This window comes from Lasioglossum baleicum, chromosome 6 (genome assembly GCF_051020765.1).
Source record: "Lasioglossum baleicum chromosome 6, iyLasBale1, whole genome shotgun sequence".
Classification (NCBI taxonomy): Eukaryota; Metazoa; Arthropoda; class Insecta; order Hymenoptera; family Halictidae; genus Lasioglossum; species Lasioglossum baleicum.
The window spans coordinates 7,830,207-7,845,945 of NC_134934.1; the positions used below are offsets into that span (position 1 = coordinate 7,830,207).

A 15,739-nucleotide genomic window follows, 5' to 3' on the forward strand; every position below is an offset into this window, starting at 1 on the left:
TCATGATTTTGTTCAAGGTCGATGGAAAATTATTATGTTGGCTGTGCACATTGTCTTACAAAAGAGCACTGGCGAAAACAAAACAGTCGGACGCGGAAAGGAGGGCGCATTTGAAACTGGCGCAGCAGCGGGCAGCGAAGCACAAAGAACAAAAGTAATTATCCATATTCATACTGCGTGTGACAAGGTAACTTTGTGCTTAGTAGTTTTAATTGTGTTTCTGCACAATTTCAGTATCTCTTCGATGAAAAGCAAAGAACCGGTAACGTTTCCATGTGCGAACCTCTTGACTCTGCTTAATTCCAGCGCGCTTATTTCGTTCGTTCTGCTTTAGACTGAAAGGTCACAATAAGAGACCGCACAGAGTAGACGTGACGAAGCTTCCACCGCCTCAGTCCGAGGGCGGCGATACGAATGGACCCGCGCCGGTCAAAGCTGCCAGGATGGTCGGCGTGCACGATCCCCATGATCCAAACAGCTCGGATCACGTGGTCGCGGTTACGCAACTCAAAGAGAAGATAGCCCACCTCCAGAAGCAAATCTCCATTAAAGATAGCCAACTACTCGCCAAGGATAGACAGGTAATTTGATCCTTCATAAAATATATTAACCCTTTGCACTCCAGAGAAGGAAAACTGCAAATAAAACGGGTTTTTATATGTATTTGGTTCTTCCTTTATGTATTTAATTGTCTTATTTTTTAGTTAAAAATAAATATAAATTACAACAAAATTTGAGAGCTATATTTAATATAATTAGTAAACAACATTGTGTAAAATAAGTAGCAGTCAAGGAACTGCCTTTTGAAGTAAATTTCAAATAGAACACTTACAATAATAGGGAGTTTTTGGCAACAAAATCGAAAAATAATTCAGAGTGCAAAGGATTAAGATGCAAGTCGGTCCTTTTGGAGCTATTTTTGGTTGAAAGATACACTGATCCATCGAAACGTTCGGAAAATAATTCCTAAAGGACACAGTTTATACCTGAAAGCCTCAACAGTGAGGTTTGTAAGATCATTGTGTAAGTAATGTGAATTTCCATTCATATTTTTGGAAGATTGCCTTCAAACGCTAATGTCTTGAAACTAAAAGGAAAGATAAACTCGGGAACCGTTTTCTAGATGACGTCTTTATAAAACTGTAATATGATCTTTTCGCGAAGTCAGCCTCTGGAAAATAATAAGACGAACCGTTTCTGTCGGCAGATTACCGAGTTGAAGGCGAAGAACTTCACGTCGGAGACGGAGCTGCGCAACAAGATGAAGGGGACGGAGAAAGAGTACGAGACGAAAATCTCGACGATGCAGCTCAAGATTTCTAGCTTATTGAAAGAAGTCGCTTCCTTGTCGAAGAGTTCAAAGCGAGGTGACAGAGTGGCCGCAACGAAAACGGAAGCTGGGACCAACAGCGGAAGCGGAACAGACAGTCCTGTACCTTGATAAGGTAGGACATTATTTCACAATCCTCATTTATTCGTTCGTCGATTAATGTCCGAACGATGTCTATTATACATTTATCATTTTCTAATTGATCGCCCTAACATATCCTTAACGATAATAATAAAATGTTCTTCAATCGACTTGTACGAGTATTTAGCGTTTGACGTATGGTATTTGATTTGCGATTCGGTGTTCTTGACTAGACAATCTTTCGTTTCGGAGTAAAAAAGAGAACGATTCCGTTGTAGTTTTGTTCTGCTTTCAGTCGCGATCCAGCGTTGTTAAGTACGCGTACGTAACGTATTATTACCTATATATATTATTTTTACTACCTCGATGCTATATTCTCTTCGGAAGGGACGAGTCCTTTCGAAGTTTTCGGTGAAAGCGACAGCGATCCGCGAGCGTCAAAGTGGTTTTCGAAAGTTTGGTTCGGGTTCCAGCTTTATTAGTCTCTGTCTTTCTTCCTCGTTATCGGTGCTTCGCGATTCTCCGCTTGAGGAGATCGCGCGCGCGCGCGGCGCATATTCTAAACGTGTGTCTGTTCCTATCAGAAAATAACGAGACACGACAAAAAAGTAGACAGTTGATGAACGTGTGAGATTTGTCCGGGAGATGAAAGACTTTCTTAAAATTGTTTTCAGGGACTTGGTTAGCTGTGACAACATACTCGAATGTCCATACCCGCATAAATCATGTGGTACATTACGTATAGCTAATTGTTTCCATTAACAAGGCAAAATCTGTATTATTTTTCTAATTAATATAGGAATATGTATATTGTTCTCAACGCGTGTAGACGTGTGATCTTACGCATTTTTCTTACGTCCGGGGGATGAGGATGCGAGTGGATGAGAAAACAAACAGAGAAAACAAAAGAAAAAGCAAACCGTACAAGGAAAAACGAAAAAAAAACACACACTAACCGCTAACTCACTCGTAAGATAGGTAGCTTCTCCCAGTATCCCCGCTGTTTCGTTTCGTTTCGTTCCGTTTCGATTCAACTCGCGATTCGTCTTGATTTCCACGGGCCGCGAGCAACCGAGGAAATTTGCTTCAAAGTGTCGACCACGAAAGGAAGCCGCGCGTAATCCTATGAATTGTACAATAAACTAAGAATCGGTGATCATACCATTCAATTCGAAAATGAATAATAATTAATTTGATGACAAGTCTGTGTGAGTGACAAAATTTTATCGACTGAAAACTTACGGAAACGAACCTCGACATCCGTGAGGCAGACAAACAGACTTGTTTGTGTGCTTTCAGCACACGTCAGGTCACGACACGTACACGAACATACACACACTATGATAATTGAGCAATAGTGCTGCTGTAACATGTCATTCATTTTTTTTTTGTCCTATTTATAAACGATGAAGATGTAAACGAATGGTGATTGTAGATCAATTTACAATAAAAGGTTGAAAACGACATGCCTCGCCTTCTAAGTTTGAAACATATCCTTGGACTCACATCCTGCCAGTGGGATTCCGTTTCCTCTGTCCGCGTTATCGTTCTCGTTTTATCACGATAATGCGGATAGACGCGAGGACAACGTTGTCGCGTTTAAGGGTGCACAGGACTATTGAGACTCGGAGAAATCGATTTTCGAGACTTCATTCTCCGCGAGTGTTCAGGTAGAAAACCATAACAATATTTGAATAGTTACGAAAGTTATACATAGGATGGCAGCTATGTATACACTGGATTAGGTCTCGTGAGAGATAAGAGAAATGAAGATGGACGAGGTTGCGCAGCTGAAGAAAGTTTTTCGTAGACCAGGAGTCGTTTAAAAATCATCTACAGATTTTTTAAGTTATATCTTGGAAAAATTATCGCTGCAAACTTTAAGGGGGGTAGACTCGTTCTTCCAGGGTTGGAAGGTTGTGGGATGCGTCTTCTCAATTCTTGATAATGCACAGATGCGGTTTTTCAGTAATCAAAAGCACTAGATCAAAGATCGATCTAGGCCGCGATCGGCCTCAAAAGTCCTATTTTTACGTTGACGAGGCGGAGTTTGCAGCTTTATGCTTTCGAATAATGTAAATCACGCCTTGTAAACGTAAAAATTGGACTTTTCAGGGCGATCGCGAATCTACCGCTTTTGCCTACTGAAAAGCCTCACCTTTGTATTATCGAGAAATGAGAACGCGCATTTCGCACCCTTGCAATCCTGGAAAAACGATTCTACCCCCAGCTGTTTATCCCGAAACTGGACTTTCAGTTGAAACGTTGATTGCAAATGTCGAAAGCACTATTTTCCATGGAGTGAAGTGAAGCTGAGCTTCATCCTTCCATGTTTCTTAGAAGTTTCAACATTCTGTCATATCTATATGAAAATATCAGCAAAGTGATCGAACTCGAATGGCGCCATTGATTTTTGCAATCCAATAGTCCCGTACCTCCTTAACAGACAGGCAGATGTTCGACCAGAAACGTGTCGTACCCCTGGATCTCCCGTCCCATCGTTTCGCGAATGGTCGCCGAACATAAACGGGTTTCGTAGAAAGCAACTGGTTTTGAAAATCGAAATGAAAACCGTGTACGTGTTCTACGGGGCCGCGTGTCGCCGCGGCGAGGTGCGAAATGATAGGTAGTGATATGTGCAATATAAATATCCAACAGCCATATATTTATTCTTTATTTTAAGAAACAAATGCTAATTGAGCATTACCTATTCAATAATTGTAATGATAATAAATGCGTAACAATTTTACTATATACGAAGTGTAAGGATAATTAACATTTAATTTATAGTCGTTTAAATACGTTTACGAGCGTTGTACACGCGTGTACAGTACAGAGTTTGGAGTTATCGTTTAATTATTACGAGATGGTAAGAACTAAATATTGCTTGTTGTTTGTTGTCGAGGCGGTTAGTCACTTGCTTCCTTCGATCATTCTACTTTCAGCGGTATTTACACGATCTTCTCCCCTCTCTCTCTGGTTTTACCCCTCTTCTCCCTTTCTCTACACCGTTACTCTTCGTTCTTTTTTCTGTTCTTTCCTTCGCAGTTTAATTCTTACTTGCTAGGTGTAACTCATTCTCTCTCTTTCTTTCACCCGTTCTCTCTTATTGCCACGTATACTCGCACATACGCTCGCTTTCTCTCTCAATCTCTCTTTCACTCGTTCTCTTTCATTGTTTTTCTTACGCGATCTCTTCGTCTCGTTATCTTTAATAAAGTGCGTTTGATGCAGGCAAGGTAGGGAATCGAGGCAACGTACGGAATGTCGATCGACGAAACGTCACTGGAAACTATCGCCCGCGATTCCAGATTGCAAATAGTGTTATAAAAAAATATATTCGGCGTCGATCGATCCGGTCGTTCAACGCTTTCGATTGACGACGTTCGTCTCGGCGACGCCAGTGTGGTTCGGTTTCGGTTTCGGTTTCGATTTCGGTTTCGGTTTCAGTTTCGGTTTCGGTTTCGGCTCGCGGGAAAGCATTCAAGCTCGACCGTTGGAAAATTCCCGTCTAATCTGTCTCGCTGTGCTACGTCTGTTACTCACGACCGGTAGAAAAAACGAATGCGTTGCTGGGCGCGATTGTGCATCGTACGAACGAACTGTCCAATTTCCTGTCGTCCCGCAGGTCCGCGTTTCCAGTGTCGTTTTCGCGGCGCAGAGCTCTCATGCAGGGCTCGCAGACTCGCCTACCGGAAGTGACACGATCGCTTCGAGTTCTTGCTTATTTGGAGGCCGCCGCGCACGCCCCGTCTTGTCGTCCCTCTTGCTGACCAGTCATAAGTTGCAGCGCAGGATGGGAAAAAAGCCAGCATCGTGATTGCGTTCATGTCGGACAATTTACGAAACGCACACGCTGAAGCGGACAATTTCACCGCGTACACAATCTGTTCTGCATTGCAACACTACTGCGCAAGCAAACGGGACGACAAGATGGCGCGTGTGTGACGACCTCAAGATTAGCAGTCGTCGTCGTCGAACATTTTTACAACGTGCATCCACCAAATTTCGGATAAAATGAATGGATTGACTCTGATTGATGTAATAAATTCCATGACTTCGCGATGCTTCGAATTTGGTAAATGCACGTGGAGTTTGAAAATTGTCTTCGACGAAGATGGAGACTACGAAGTTGTCCGTCACAGTGGCAACGCGGTAGTTTATAGCATCTCGCGCATCTCTCTCTCTCTCTCTCCCTCTTGAGCGACGAATACAGTTAGGTAAAATCTTCCAGGTTGTCTGTTGAACGTGTCCGCGGAAAGATCAGCGTGAAGGCCTTGCGAACCGTATCGTGTTCGATTTCCTATCTCCTCTTCCCATTTCTCGTCGGATCTTTTCACACTACCTGCTGCCGCGGTGTGTAATGAAAAAATCGCTCTCCTTTGCTCGGTTTAAAGCTGCTTCAAACGTACGACGCCGGCGAAGTATCGTTTCCCGATAGGGGCTCGCGCGAAAGCGGTGAAGAGGGGCGCAACAAAACGGAAGAGACCACAACTAAACGCGATATTTCAGTTCCCCTGTCTGTTAGAAATCTTACAACGAGCACCATGAACATTTGCAGGAACCATTGGAATTGTCGCGTTCCAAGCTAAACGGATAGACGATGGATGCGTGTGCACGTTACCGATTTGCGATCGGCCGACGAACGGGAGCTTTACGAGGCTTTGATCGTCAAGAAACTGAAGAGTTTTAATAAACGGAAGAAACGTTCCTGGAACGCGGTGTCAGGTGTCTATGTATTCGAGATCTTCTCTCTCTCTCTCGTTCCTGTTTATCAGGTCCGTTCGCTCTTGGAATTTGAAACGTGATGCACGTAATTTCGCTAAAACACTCTCTCCCTCTGTCTCTCTCTTTCTTCCTCTCTCTTTCGCACACGCTTAGTCTCTCGCTCGTACATTCGTTCTCTTTCTCTCTCTCTCTCTCTCGCTCTCGCTCTCGCACTCGTAGACAATCGATAACCGTGCGTATATCAGTCTGCGATACATCGTGATGTGCTGTCACGATCGGTCAGTGTTTCGTTCCGATAAAAATCCCGCTTGGAAGGCGCGCGCGCGCGCGCTTGAATCACCGACCGACGACGACCATTATCGTTTCGCATTTAATGGTAGGCTGCGCTTTCTCGGCGCGCGACAAATCAAGAGTGGAAGTACCGAGAACGCGACGACGAACTGTTCCCGCGAAACCAATGGAAGATGAGAAGAACAAGGGAAAACAACGGGGACAATTCTTAACCGATAGATGATTCTCCTCGTATTGCTTTTCTTGATCCAACCCGATCGTTTCGAATCCGGCGTGCGAGGGAAGGTTCGGCACGATCTCGTTTAAATTACGTTACGAAATAACCGCGGGACGCAACGGTGCGTTCGTTTCTTTTTGACTAGAATTTTTCCTCCCGCCCTTGGTTAGACGCGATCGTTTCAATCGACTCTCTCGTGTCGCGAGAGAATGTGCTACCCGTGTTAATGTGCGCTTTCGATTTGTTCCCGATTAGGGAGACCGTCGCCGAGTCTTCGCCCCGGACGAGGAAATTCGAGGAGAACGAAGAAAAACCGCCCAACGATCGTGAATCATCGTTGATCGTTGCTCGTTGATCGGGGGTATTGTTTGTGCGCGCGATCACGATAAAAAAAAAAAAGATCACGGGACAGATAACGCGAAGAACCGTTCGACGCCCGTGAGCCGATTAAAATCCTCGATTCTTGGTCAATGGTTTCTACGTTTTCAACGACGAGGAGAGACGGGAAAGACGGGTCCGGGTTTGTTCGAAACAATCGATCGATACTAGAGATCTCTATTTCATGTGTATATAAATACACGTGGTACGTGAACCGTGTGGTAAGAATTTAAGGATCCGTGAATACCGATCCGTTCGGCACGTTCGAGTCTGACAACTGAATCGTTATAGTTTTTCGATCGAATTCTTTTTCGAACCGTGTACACGGATTCGTATCCGCGGGTCCTTAAATTCGTACTACACGGTTCACGTGTACCACGTGTATTTTAGTATACGTTCAAAACCGCGATTTCTAATCGATACGTGCCGAGCGTTGATTGCCGCGCGAACAAGACGCCAGGGGTGTTTACGGAAATGAAAATATCGGTGCTTCCCGTTTGCGAAAATTCCACGACAAAAGGACGCCTAAAAAATATATATGTATATATATATATATATATGCATGCGTGTATAATATATGTATACGAGCGCGTATAAATACAGGTGTATAAGAGTACTCGATCACCGAAAGCTTGTTTTCCTTGTATGTGTCTTGTACCGAAACGTTTTGCGCGAGAGATAAATATGATCGAACGTGTCCGAGAAAGAGGATTGTTCCGTCCCCGTTCCGTATCGAGGGTGTCGTAGAGCGCAGCCTACCGTTTCCCGCCAAGCGACGACGATGTATACATATACATAATTATATAAAGGTATTCATAAATTAGAGCTCCTTATAATTTACCTTTTAAATTAGATCGAATAATTAATAGTAATGTTAGTATATACAGGTACAGGTCTCGTATAGTTTGCAGTCGTGTCGTCACTGGTTGCTGTTCGTTCGATCGTCGCGTCGCTCTCGCTCGTTGTGGTTCTTGAATTTTCTCTGGCGAGCGGACGCCGACCAAGTCCGCCGCCGTTTTCTAGCACGGGACGCGTAGAAAATGGTACCGTCACGCCGTCGGATCGAAGACGTCGCGTCGGGAGAAATAATTGGTGCGTCGCGTTATCGACCGACGACGAGGACGGAGGCCGGTTTCGATCATCTGGACCATCGCGTCCCTCGTCGCGATAACGCGGCTCGGACCCCGCCTGTGCCATTCAGAGCCGAGAAATTCGCAGTCAAGACGTTACGGGGGGCGAGAGAGAGAGATCATTCCGCGCTCGCCCCGCCTTCCCACCGCCCTTTCCCCAATAGAGGAGCGCGCGAGTTTTATTTCGTCTCTGTCCTCGAAGCTTGCTCTACTGAACTTGAGCCAATCACGGCTGCCTGCCATTTTCTCGGCCACCAACAGTACGCGCGGTCTCGCGTCGTGACGCTGCGCGATTAGGATAGTCTTCATTGAGTCATACGTCGTGTCGTTTTTTTAAATTTGTATTATGTTCGTAGGAACTTCTTCCTATTCGTTTCGAGGTACACCCTTTTGGCAGTCTGAAATTTGCATTTGTAACGTATGGAAATGTTTGTAATGCATAGACTGCGGATTTTATGCATTCGTAACGAAAGTGTGCACATTAATGTAAAAATACTATGGCATTCTTTTCAACCGGATCAAATGATTAAGGAAAGAGATGCATGTAGCTCCTCCGTCTGGCAATAAATGCAGACGATTCTTATTTTGCATAAAACTCCACAATCTAGTAATGTATGCGGAGAACCTGTCTCCAAATTCAGAATCAAAAAATTGATTGGTACATGGAAGCATGTTAGCGTCGGAAACGACACGACTTATGCTTGAATTTTCCGATACATAGGTCCCGTTCCGTTGACACATTCAGCACAGCTTCGACGCCTCGAGCCGAGCTTCAAGATAAAAATGATGAAAAAAATGTTGAAGAATCGGACCATCTAATCGGACTGAAAGTATCAACAAAATGGCCCCATCGCAGAGATAGCATCGCGCAGCGTGAACGATGCATGATCGCGTGCATCGGGTCTCAGAGATGTGGAAAGGGGTTTGCCGACTCGATTGCCGGCGTCCGAAACTTTGGAATCGCTCCGATCGATTATTCCGGTGAATTGCGCGCGAGGTGAGATCGAGAGTGTTTTCGAGGAGCGTATCGGCATCGAGGGTGAAAATTTGTAGAGTCTCGAGAATGCTCGATTTTCTCGTGGTCGAGCGATTCCAAAATCGAGTTTCGGCTGGACAACGGAAGTATTCGTGGAAGCGTAGCGATTTGTATTTGTATACAAGTAGAAAAAGGGAACGGCACGGATTCATCCTTGCGGATACGGTACCCTTTTCTATGCATCGCTGAAGCATGGTCCGTGGAAGGATAATCGAGAAGCTCGAACGACTTTGGCGCATTCATTTCCCTTCTCTCTTTCCGTTTCTCTCTCTCTCTCTTTCTCTTTCTCGATTTTGTCCCGCGAATGGCAGCGTGCAACGTGTCGAGCATATTCGAATTCGCGCTCAACTATCCTACATCGGTTCTTTTCCGTGTCGACCCCCTATACCGCGTTCGTCATGAATCGGATTCGGATTCAGATTCGTGTTCGTTGGTCGGGCGCTACCATAGAAAAAATATAGAAACGAGTATTTACAAGGAAGGAACTTTGTTACGCTCGTGTATGTAGATGGGAATCCCGTCGACTCGTCCTACCCGAATAAGACAACGCCGTCCCACCGACAAAGTATAATCAGCTTTCGAGAATGCAGTGTGTCTACTAAAAGCTTCGATTCAAGCAACAATGTATATTCAACAATCTCGGGTCGCTTCTCCGTACGCGTGAACACCGCTCGTTCTCTCTCTCTCTCTCTCTCTCTCTCTCTCTCTCTCTCTCTCTCTCCCTCTCGATTTCGAAGCGTTTCTCCCACACGATATTCTCCTACGTCCTACGGTGTTTCTCTCGTACACCCCCCACAAAAATTCCCACCCCCCACCCCCACCGTTCTTTATACACACAGAGTTCGTGATCATTACACACGCTGCTGCTTACGACGAATGAAATTTCTGGAAATTATTACAGTCCCGGGAATAGCTCTCGAAAGGGAAGCAGGGGTACGAGTACGTTTCGTCTGTCGTGAGCAACTCGTTTACTATTCCACGGCTAGGTTCTGCGCTGGAGCGAAAGGGCTCATACCCCCGTTCTTAGGTGCACTCGATTATGTGAGGCTGGGAGGTCTCTATGACGCTCGGTCTGCCCACGGAGTTCTCCAGGTTGTGGAGGGACGTGGAGTGCGGCCCGTGCGTCGATCCGTGCCTCTCGTAGTTCTCGATGTGCTCCAGTTCGCATTCCTTCGGCATGTTTCCTGCAACCGAAAACGAACCAACGTGTTCCCCTATCAAACTAGCCTCTGTTTTCCTCTGCAGCTAACACCTTGGGGGACCGTAGCGACGACTCTAAACGAGGCTCAAAATCACCAGCAATCGCTGTCCCTTTCACATTTTTCTTTCATCGTCTGCGAATCTACCGATCGTACGGGACCTTCTCTAACCAAACTGTTAACCGTCCCGTCGATCGATGCGACGCTCTATCAGCTTACCGAGAAAGTTACAGGGATATGAAAGCGAGCTTGCGTATGCTTGGACGAAAGCTTGTTTCACGGAGAACTTAATAAACGACCCCTGATCCCATTTAACCTAGCAATCATTCATCAGGTCTACCAGTTTAGCGTCGACGAGACATCGTAAGTGAGTTGAAACTCTGGTTTCATACCAGAAGCGAACAAACAGTTTCATTAAAAAGAGGAATAGAAACGTTGTTACGAAGAGAAGCCAATTTCGTTGACCACTGAACAAAATCGGCAATTTTTGGGATTAATATTTGTGGGTTTCATTATGTCCCGCTCACTCACCAACATTCATGTCAGGCCCGTACTCGTAGTAGGTCGGCGAGCCAACGGCCGCGGCCAGAGCGAGCTCGTCCTCGATGTTGTTCGGCCTGCAGCTGGTCGTCTTCCAGTGGGTCCTAAGGCCGCTCGCGCTAATGTACTTCTTGTCGCAGCCCTGGCAGGTGTAGGGCCTCTCGTTCGTGTGTAACCTCTTATGCAGCTTCAGGTGAACGAATTGAGTGAATTTCGCGGGGCATAGGTCGCAGGCGTACGGCTTTTGGCCCGAGTGCAATCTCAGGTGCGTCTTCAGGTTCGAGGTAGAGCTGAACCTCTTCTTGCAGATCTCGCATTGGTGCGGTTTTTCACCTGCGATTACAATGTTCGTCATTAAATCATTAAATTTCTTTTCTCGTAGATATTCTACCATATTGAGCTACTCGTAATGTCATCCAACCTTGAAAGAGGCGGTTCCTGAGGTCATTTGATTTGATGTTCCTAAGGAGTTACTAACGGAAAACACGGATCAATCAGAAATTCCGGCTCGACGGCAGGTGCCACTGAGCGTGGCGTTGGTGCCGAGCCGCGGTGAAGCAGTGAACAAGAAAGAGAGCAAAAATTGATTTAAATAAAACTCATTTATTCAGCCTTGCTGTTTCGAAATGAGTGTCACTGGGGTATTCGGGGCCAATAGCTAAGAGATGCACGTAGATAGTAGGTATACGACAACCTAAGGGATGTGCGGCCAAGTCAACAATCCAGACTTTCATTTTCACTTTCTCTTTCACTTTCTTATCGATAAAAGATTTCACACAAATGAACCTACTAAGTTTTAGTACATGAAATAAAAGCAGCAGTCTAATGATCACATTACCCGATTGTTGTGATTTGTGTTATTAGTACATAACTACGTGTTGGAAAATGTGAACAATGATCGCGAAATCTATGTGATCGCATCTGTGTGAAGTAAACATACGATTAGTTTATCGATAAGAAAGTGAAAGTGAGAGTGAATGTGAAAGTCCAGATGGTTGACTTCACCGCTCATCCCTTAGGTTGTTGTATACCTATCTACCACCAGCTGTGCAGTTCGTTGACTAGACCGTATGTCTTTTACCTTTCGTTCAGTTCGTCTCCGAATGGCTCAGTGAATTACAGCACGAAGCAGTAAATGCATTTAAATTAATTAATAAATTAATTTCTACTATTACTCTTGTTCACTGTTTCACCGCGGCGCGACACCAACGCTACGCTCAGCAGCCGTGCTCCGATTGATCAGTGTTTTTTGTTAATAACTCCTTAACAAAGCCGGAGGCGGATGTTTTGCAACTGAAAATGTCACTTCAAATAACCTCAGGACCCACTCCCTTCAAGGTTGAACGACATTTTTGGGACACCCTGCGCAAAGCACAACATTTAATCAACAAGTCCATATTAGGCTTTTTCTTGCAAGGAAATTCTACCTCATACGCGGTAATTCTATTTCATCGTTGTCACAACTTTCTACGACAACTATAGTGCGCGTACAGGTCCAGAACCCTTTCTTCCACAACAACAGCTCAGACACACAGCAGCAGGCACGGCTAAAGTAGCAAAATATCATCGTTTGGAAGACTTACCGGTGTGGACGAGATGGTGTTTCTGCAGATGCGCCAGTTGTGTGAAGCTTTTGGTGCAGACGTTGCACTTGAACGGCCTTTCGCCGGAGTGCGTCCTCAGGTGTACCTTGAGGTTGGACAGCTGGCCGAAGGTCTTGCAGCATACGTTGCACTCGTAGTGCATCTTGCCGTCCTTCTTCTTGAGCGGGTAGGGTAAGGATCTATATCCCCTGGAGCCCTGGGAGTTTGGGCTGAGGGAGCCGCTCTGTGAGCAGCCGTGGTCGTCCGGGGACAGTGAGCTCGCTGGCGAGTACCGGTTCAACGAGGAGGAGTTCGCGTGTATGGTGAGGCCGGGATGGTGTCCGAGGTGTAGGTTGTGCGTGCCGGCGATCAACGCCTGATTGGTGTCGATCTGCATGGTGGAGGAGGTTGGTAGCTGATGACTACTGGTCACTGCCTCGAGCCTCCTGCCATCCGACCTCTCGTAGACGACGTTCCCACTCGGGGTCGGCGAGTAGGCGGTGCAGTTGATCGACAACGGGGCGACGTTGTGATGCAACGAGCTGTTCTGGTGGTAGATGCCGTACGGGTAGGAGGACGGCGACTGAATCGGCGAGATGGACACGCTCTGGTTGGCGTTGGCGGCGGAGTTCGGGTAGACCGGGCTCGACTCGATCTGACAGCCACCGGAGCTCGAGTAGAGGATCGTGGAGGTCGTCGCGGCGCCCTGGCCCGTCCCCGATGGCGAAGGAGATTTGCTCTTTCTCTTGGTCGGACAGCTACCACCTCCACCGGCGCCGCCGCTACTGGTCGCCGGGGACGAGTGTATGCCGGTGCTCGACGTCAGTATCGTGCTCGAGGACAACACGCTCCCACTCGAGTGGTGATTGCTCGCGTTGCTGGACGAATGAATGCTGCCCGGATGGGACTGCAGGCCCGCGTTCCCCGGACCGGTGCTCGAGTGCAAGTTGCTCGTCGGACTCTGCATCGGCAGCGCGCTGTTCCCGCTGGTGGTCGAGTTCACGCACGTGTCCGCTTGCATCGGCAGGTTCGAGCTTGAGTCCGGGCTGCACGGCAGAATGTTTCCGTAACGATGGGACTTCTTGTACGAGTAGGCCATCTCCGTTGGGCTGGACGGTGGCGGGGTCACCGAGTCGACGTGGGTTTGATGGTGGATCTGATGATGGTGTTGTTGCTGCTGTTGCTGTTGCTGCTGTTGTTGTTGCTGCTGCTGGTGATGCTGCAGGGCCGCGCCGTTATGGTGATGCCCGTGGCTGTGGCTGTTGTTGTTGTTGTTGTCGGTGCTGCTGCGCAGCAGGATGTTCTCGAGGATGGAACTGCTGGGGCTGGCCAGGTAAGCCGGCCTCCCGGAGCCGGGCATGTTGCCCTTGACCTCGGGCTCGTAGAAGGGTTTCACGTTCTTCTCGTGGATCTCGTCCTCGTTCACCGTCGACAGCACCACCGCGTTCTTCTGCAACAGCATCGGTGGCGTCACCGATTTCTGCCGCTCGGGCGTCACCGCTCTGCTCGCCAACTCCTGCTGGTCCTTGTCCTTGCCGGCGCCGTCCAGCCCAGTCTTCGACGCCTGGAAATTCCCGTAGGTCTTGGTGATCTTGATCTTGACCTTCCTGTACTCGTTCTTCGCGGCCGCGTTGTCCTGCTTGTCGAGCACCTCGTTGCTGCACACCGACGTCTTCGAGTTCTTGCTGAAGTCCAGCACGTAGTTGTTCTCCGAGTCGGACTCGCTGCTCTCCTCCGGCGGCGTGAGCACCTCGTCGTGGTAACCGTTCGAGTGGTAGCCCTCGTCGGATCGCACCGATCCATCGGTCGGCGTCATCTGCGACCGTCTCTCGTAGATCGACGGGTCCTTCAGCGGCGAGACCGAGTCCACGCTCGGCGGCAGCTCGTTCGGCAACGCCGATTGTTGTACTTGTTGTCCTGGAACCGGGAAAGATCGTGTCGTATCATTCTCCGCGAGATACTCTTGCACAGTCTTTGCACCCGAATTTAATCCTTTCGCAGGTCTTATATTCACCTGTTGCAAATTTATTTGTAGTTACTTTGCGGTCCCATGTGCAATAAAGATTGTCTTTCGGATAATAACTTCACATAGGACACACTTTGTTGAAGTAGCTCAGGAGAACAAATTTGTAGAAAAACTTGAGTTGCAAATGGGCGAATAAGACTTACAAAAGGATTGATTTGGAGTATGGAACCTGTACGTCGGTAACAATTCCTCGAGCATACTCACGTATTCTTTGAAGCATCAGCTCGCCCGTTAACGGGTAATTCAGCCTCTCCGCGAACTCTCTGCAGTACCAGACCAACAGCTCTTGGTTTGGTAGTATCGGCTTGATCGTGTAAAAATAAATGTTCATCTGCAACGGGAAAGAACAAGGCCTTCAGTATCGTCTTCGCGACAGCAACGTAGATTCATCAGGACAACGGAGCGTGATCCGACTCACCTTATACTGGCATGCTATTAGGTTCTGCGATTCGGACGAATAAGCCGGGTTTACGTAACGCATCCAATTTGATTTCTGGACGTCATAACCGTCGATGTAATAGAACAGCTCGTTGTTCTTGTACACCTGTCGACGAAAAGCAGCCACTGTCAGAGACTATATTCCATGGTTTTATGGGTCCACGAACGCGACGCGTAACGAGGTGTATTGCTCGGTGCAAACACGCAGCGATCGAAGTCGATTCTCGCGTTGGTTATCGCAGAGCAACGCGGCTGTGAAATGTCGACGATTTAGCAGGGAGGATCGAGAGGGAATCCGAGTTCTCTATCGTAACTCATCAATTCGTTACGAGGCATCAATGGCTTCGCGGGTTTCGCTTTAAGGCTCGCTTAGATCGGTTGAAACCAGTTTCTGGGGTCTTTGCTGGCTTCTTCCTCTCTCTCTCTATCCTCCCCGTTTCCCTTTCCGTTCCCTCTGCGCTTTTTCCCGATTACCGATCCCGCAAGAGACCGGCCCCGACCACCGATAACTACCCAGGTGCGCTCTCGTCCTCGGATCACCGAGAATTTTCATGTCCGGACAAAGTTGATCCTTACCCTCCAGAAGTATTTCCGGTTCGCATCGGCCGGCACCGAGTCCTTGGTGTACACTTGGCCCACCAGCGGACCGAACCGGGTCCCCTTCGGTATGTAACTTGTGCTCCAAACTCCCAACACCTGCGTACACACGGAACCTTTCGTTTAGCTTTGGTCGACAAGCTACGAGAATCTCATTTTGCTCGC

At 47.3% G+C, this 15,739-nt stretch overlaps 2 protein-coding genes across 6 annotated transcripts in view; one reads left to right on the forward strand and one right to left on the reverse strand.

The window, feature by feature from the left end:
* The window catches only part of LOC143209588 (protein FAM76A), a 78,117-nt gene that overhangs the window by 1,581 nt on the left and 60,797 nt on the right, over window positions 1-15,739 (forward strand). The window contains exons 5-8 of one of the 2 annotated variants that reach the window (XM_076425428.1): window positions 18-154; window positions 335-581; window positions 1,208-1,445; window positions 2,086-2,875. In XM_076425428.1, the coding sequence (XP_076281543.1) occupies window positions 18-154; window positions 335-581; window positions 1,208-1,441 (618 nt within the window). In that variant the 3' untranslated portion in view covers window positions 1,442-1,445; window positions 2,086-2,875. Of the gene's footprint in view, window positions 1-17; window positions 155-334; window positions 582-1,207; window positions 1,446-2,085; window positions 2,876-15,739 lie in introns of those variants that run through there. The other variant, XR_013009108.1, reaches the window with a different exon arrangement.
* Window positions 4,069-15,739, reverse strand: part of Blimp-1 (PR domain zinc finger protein 1) — a 37,930-nt gene continuing 26,259 nt past the window's right edge. For all 4 annotated transcript variants that reach the window (XM_076425374.1, XM_076425373.1, XM_076425372.1 and 1 more), the window contains exons 3-8: window positions 15,554-15,673; window positions 14,958-15,083; window positions 14,744-14,870; window positions 12,514-14,430; window positions 10,922-11,263; window positions 4,069-10,375 (exon numbers count right to left, since the gene is read on the reverse strand). In XM_076425374.1, the coding sequence (XP_076281489.1) occupies window positions 10,215-10,375; window positions 10,922-11,263; window positions 12,514-14,430; window positions 14,744-14,870; window positions 14,958-15,083; window positions 15,554-15,673 (2,793 nt within the window). In that variant the 3' untranslated portion in view covers window positions 4,069-10,214. The remainder of the gene's footprint in view (window positions 10,376-10,921; window positions 11,264-12,513; window positions 14,431-14,743; window positions 14,871-14,957; window positions 15,084-15,553; window positions 15,674-15,739) is intronic.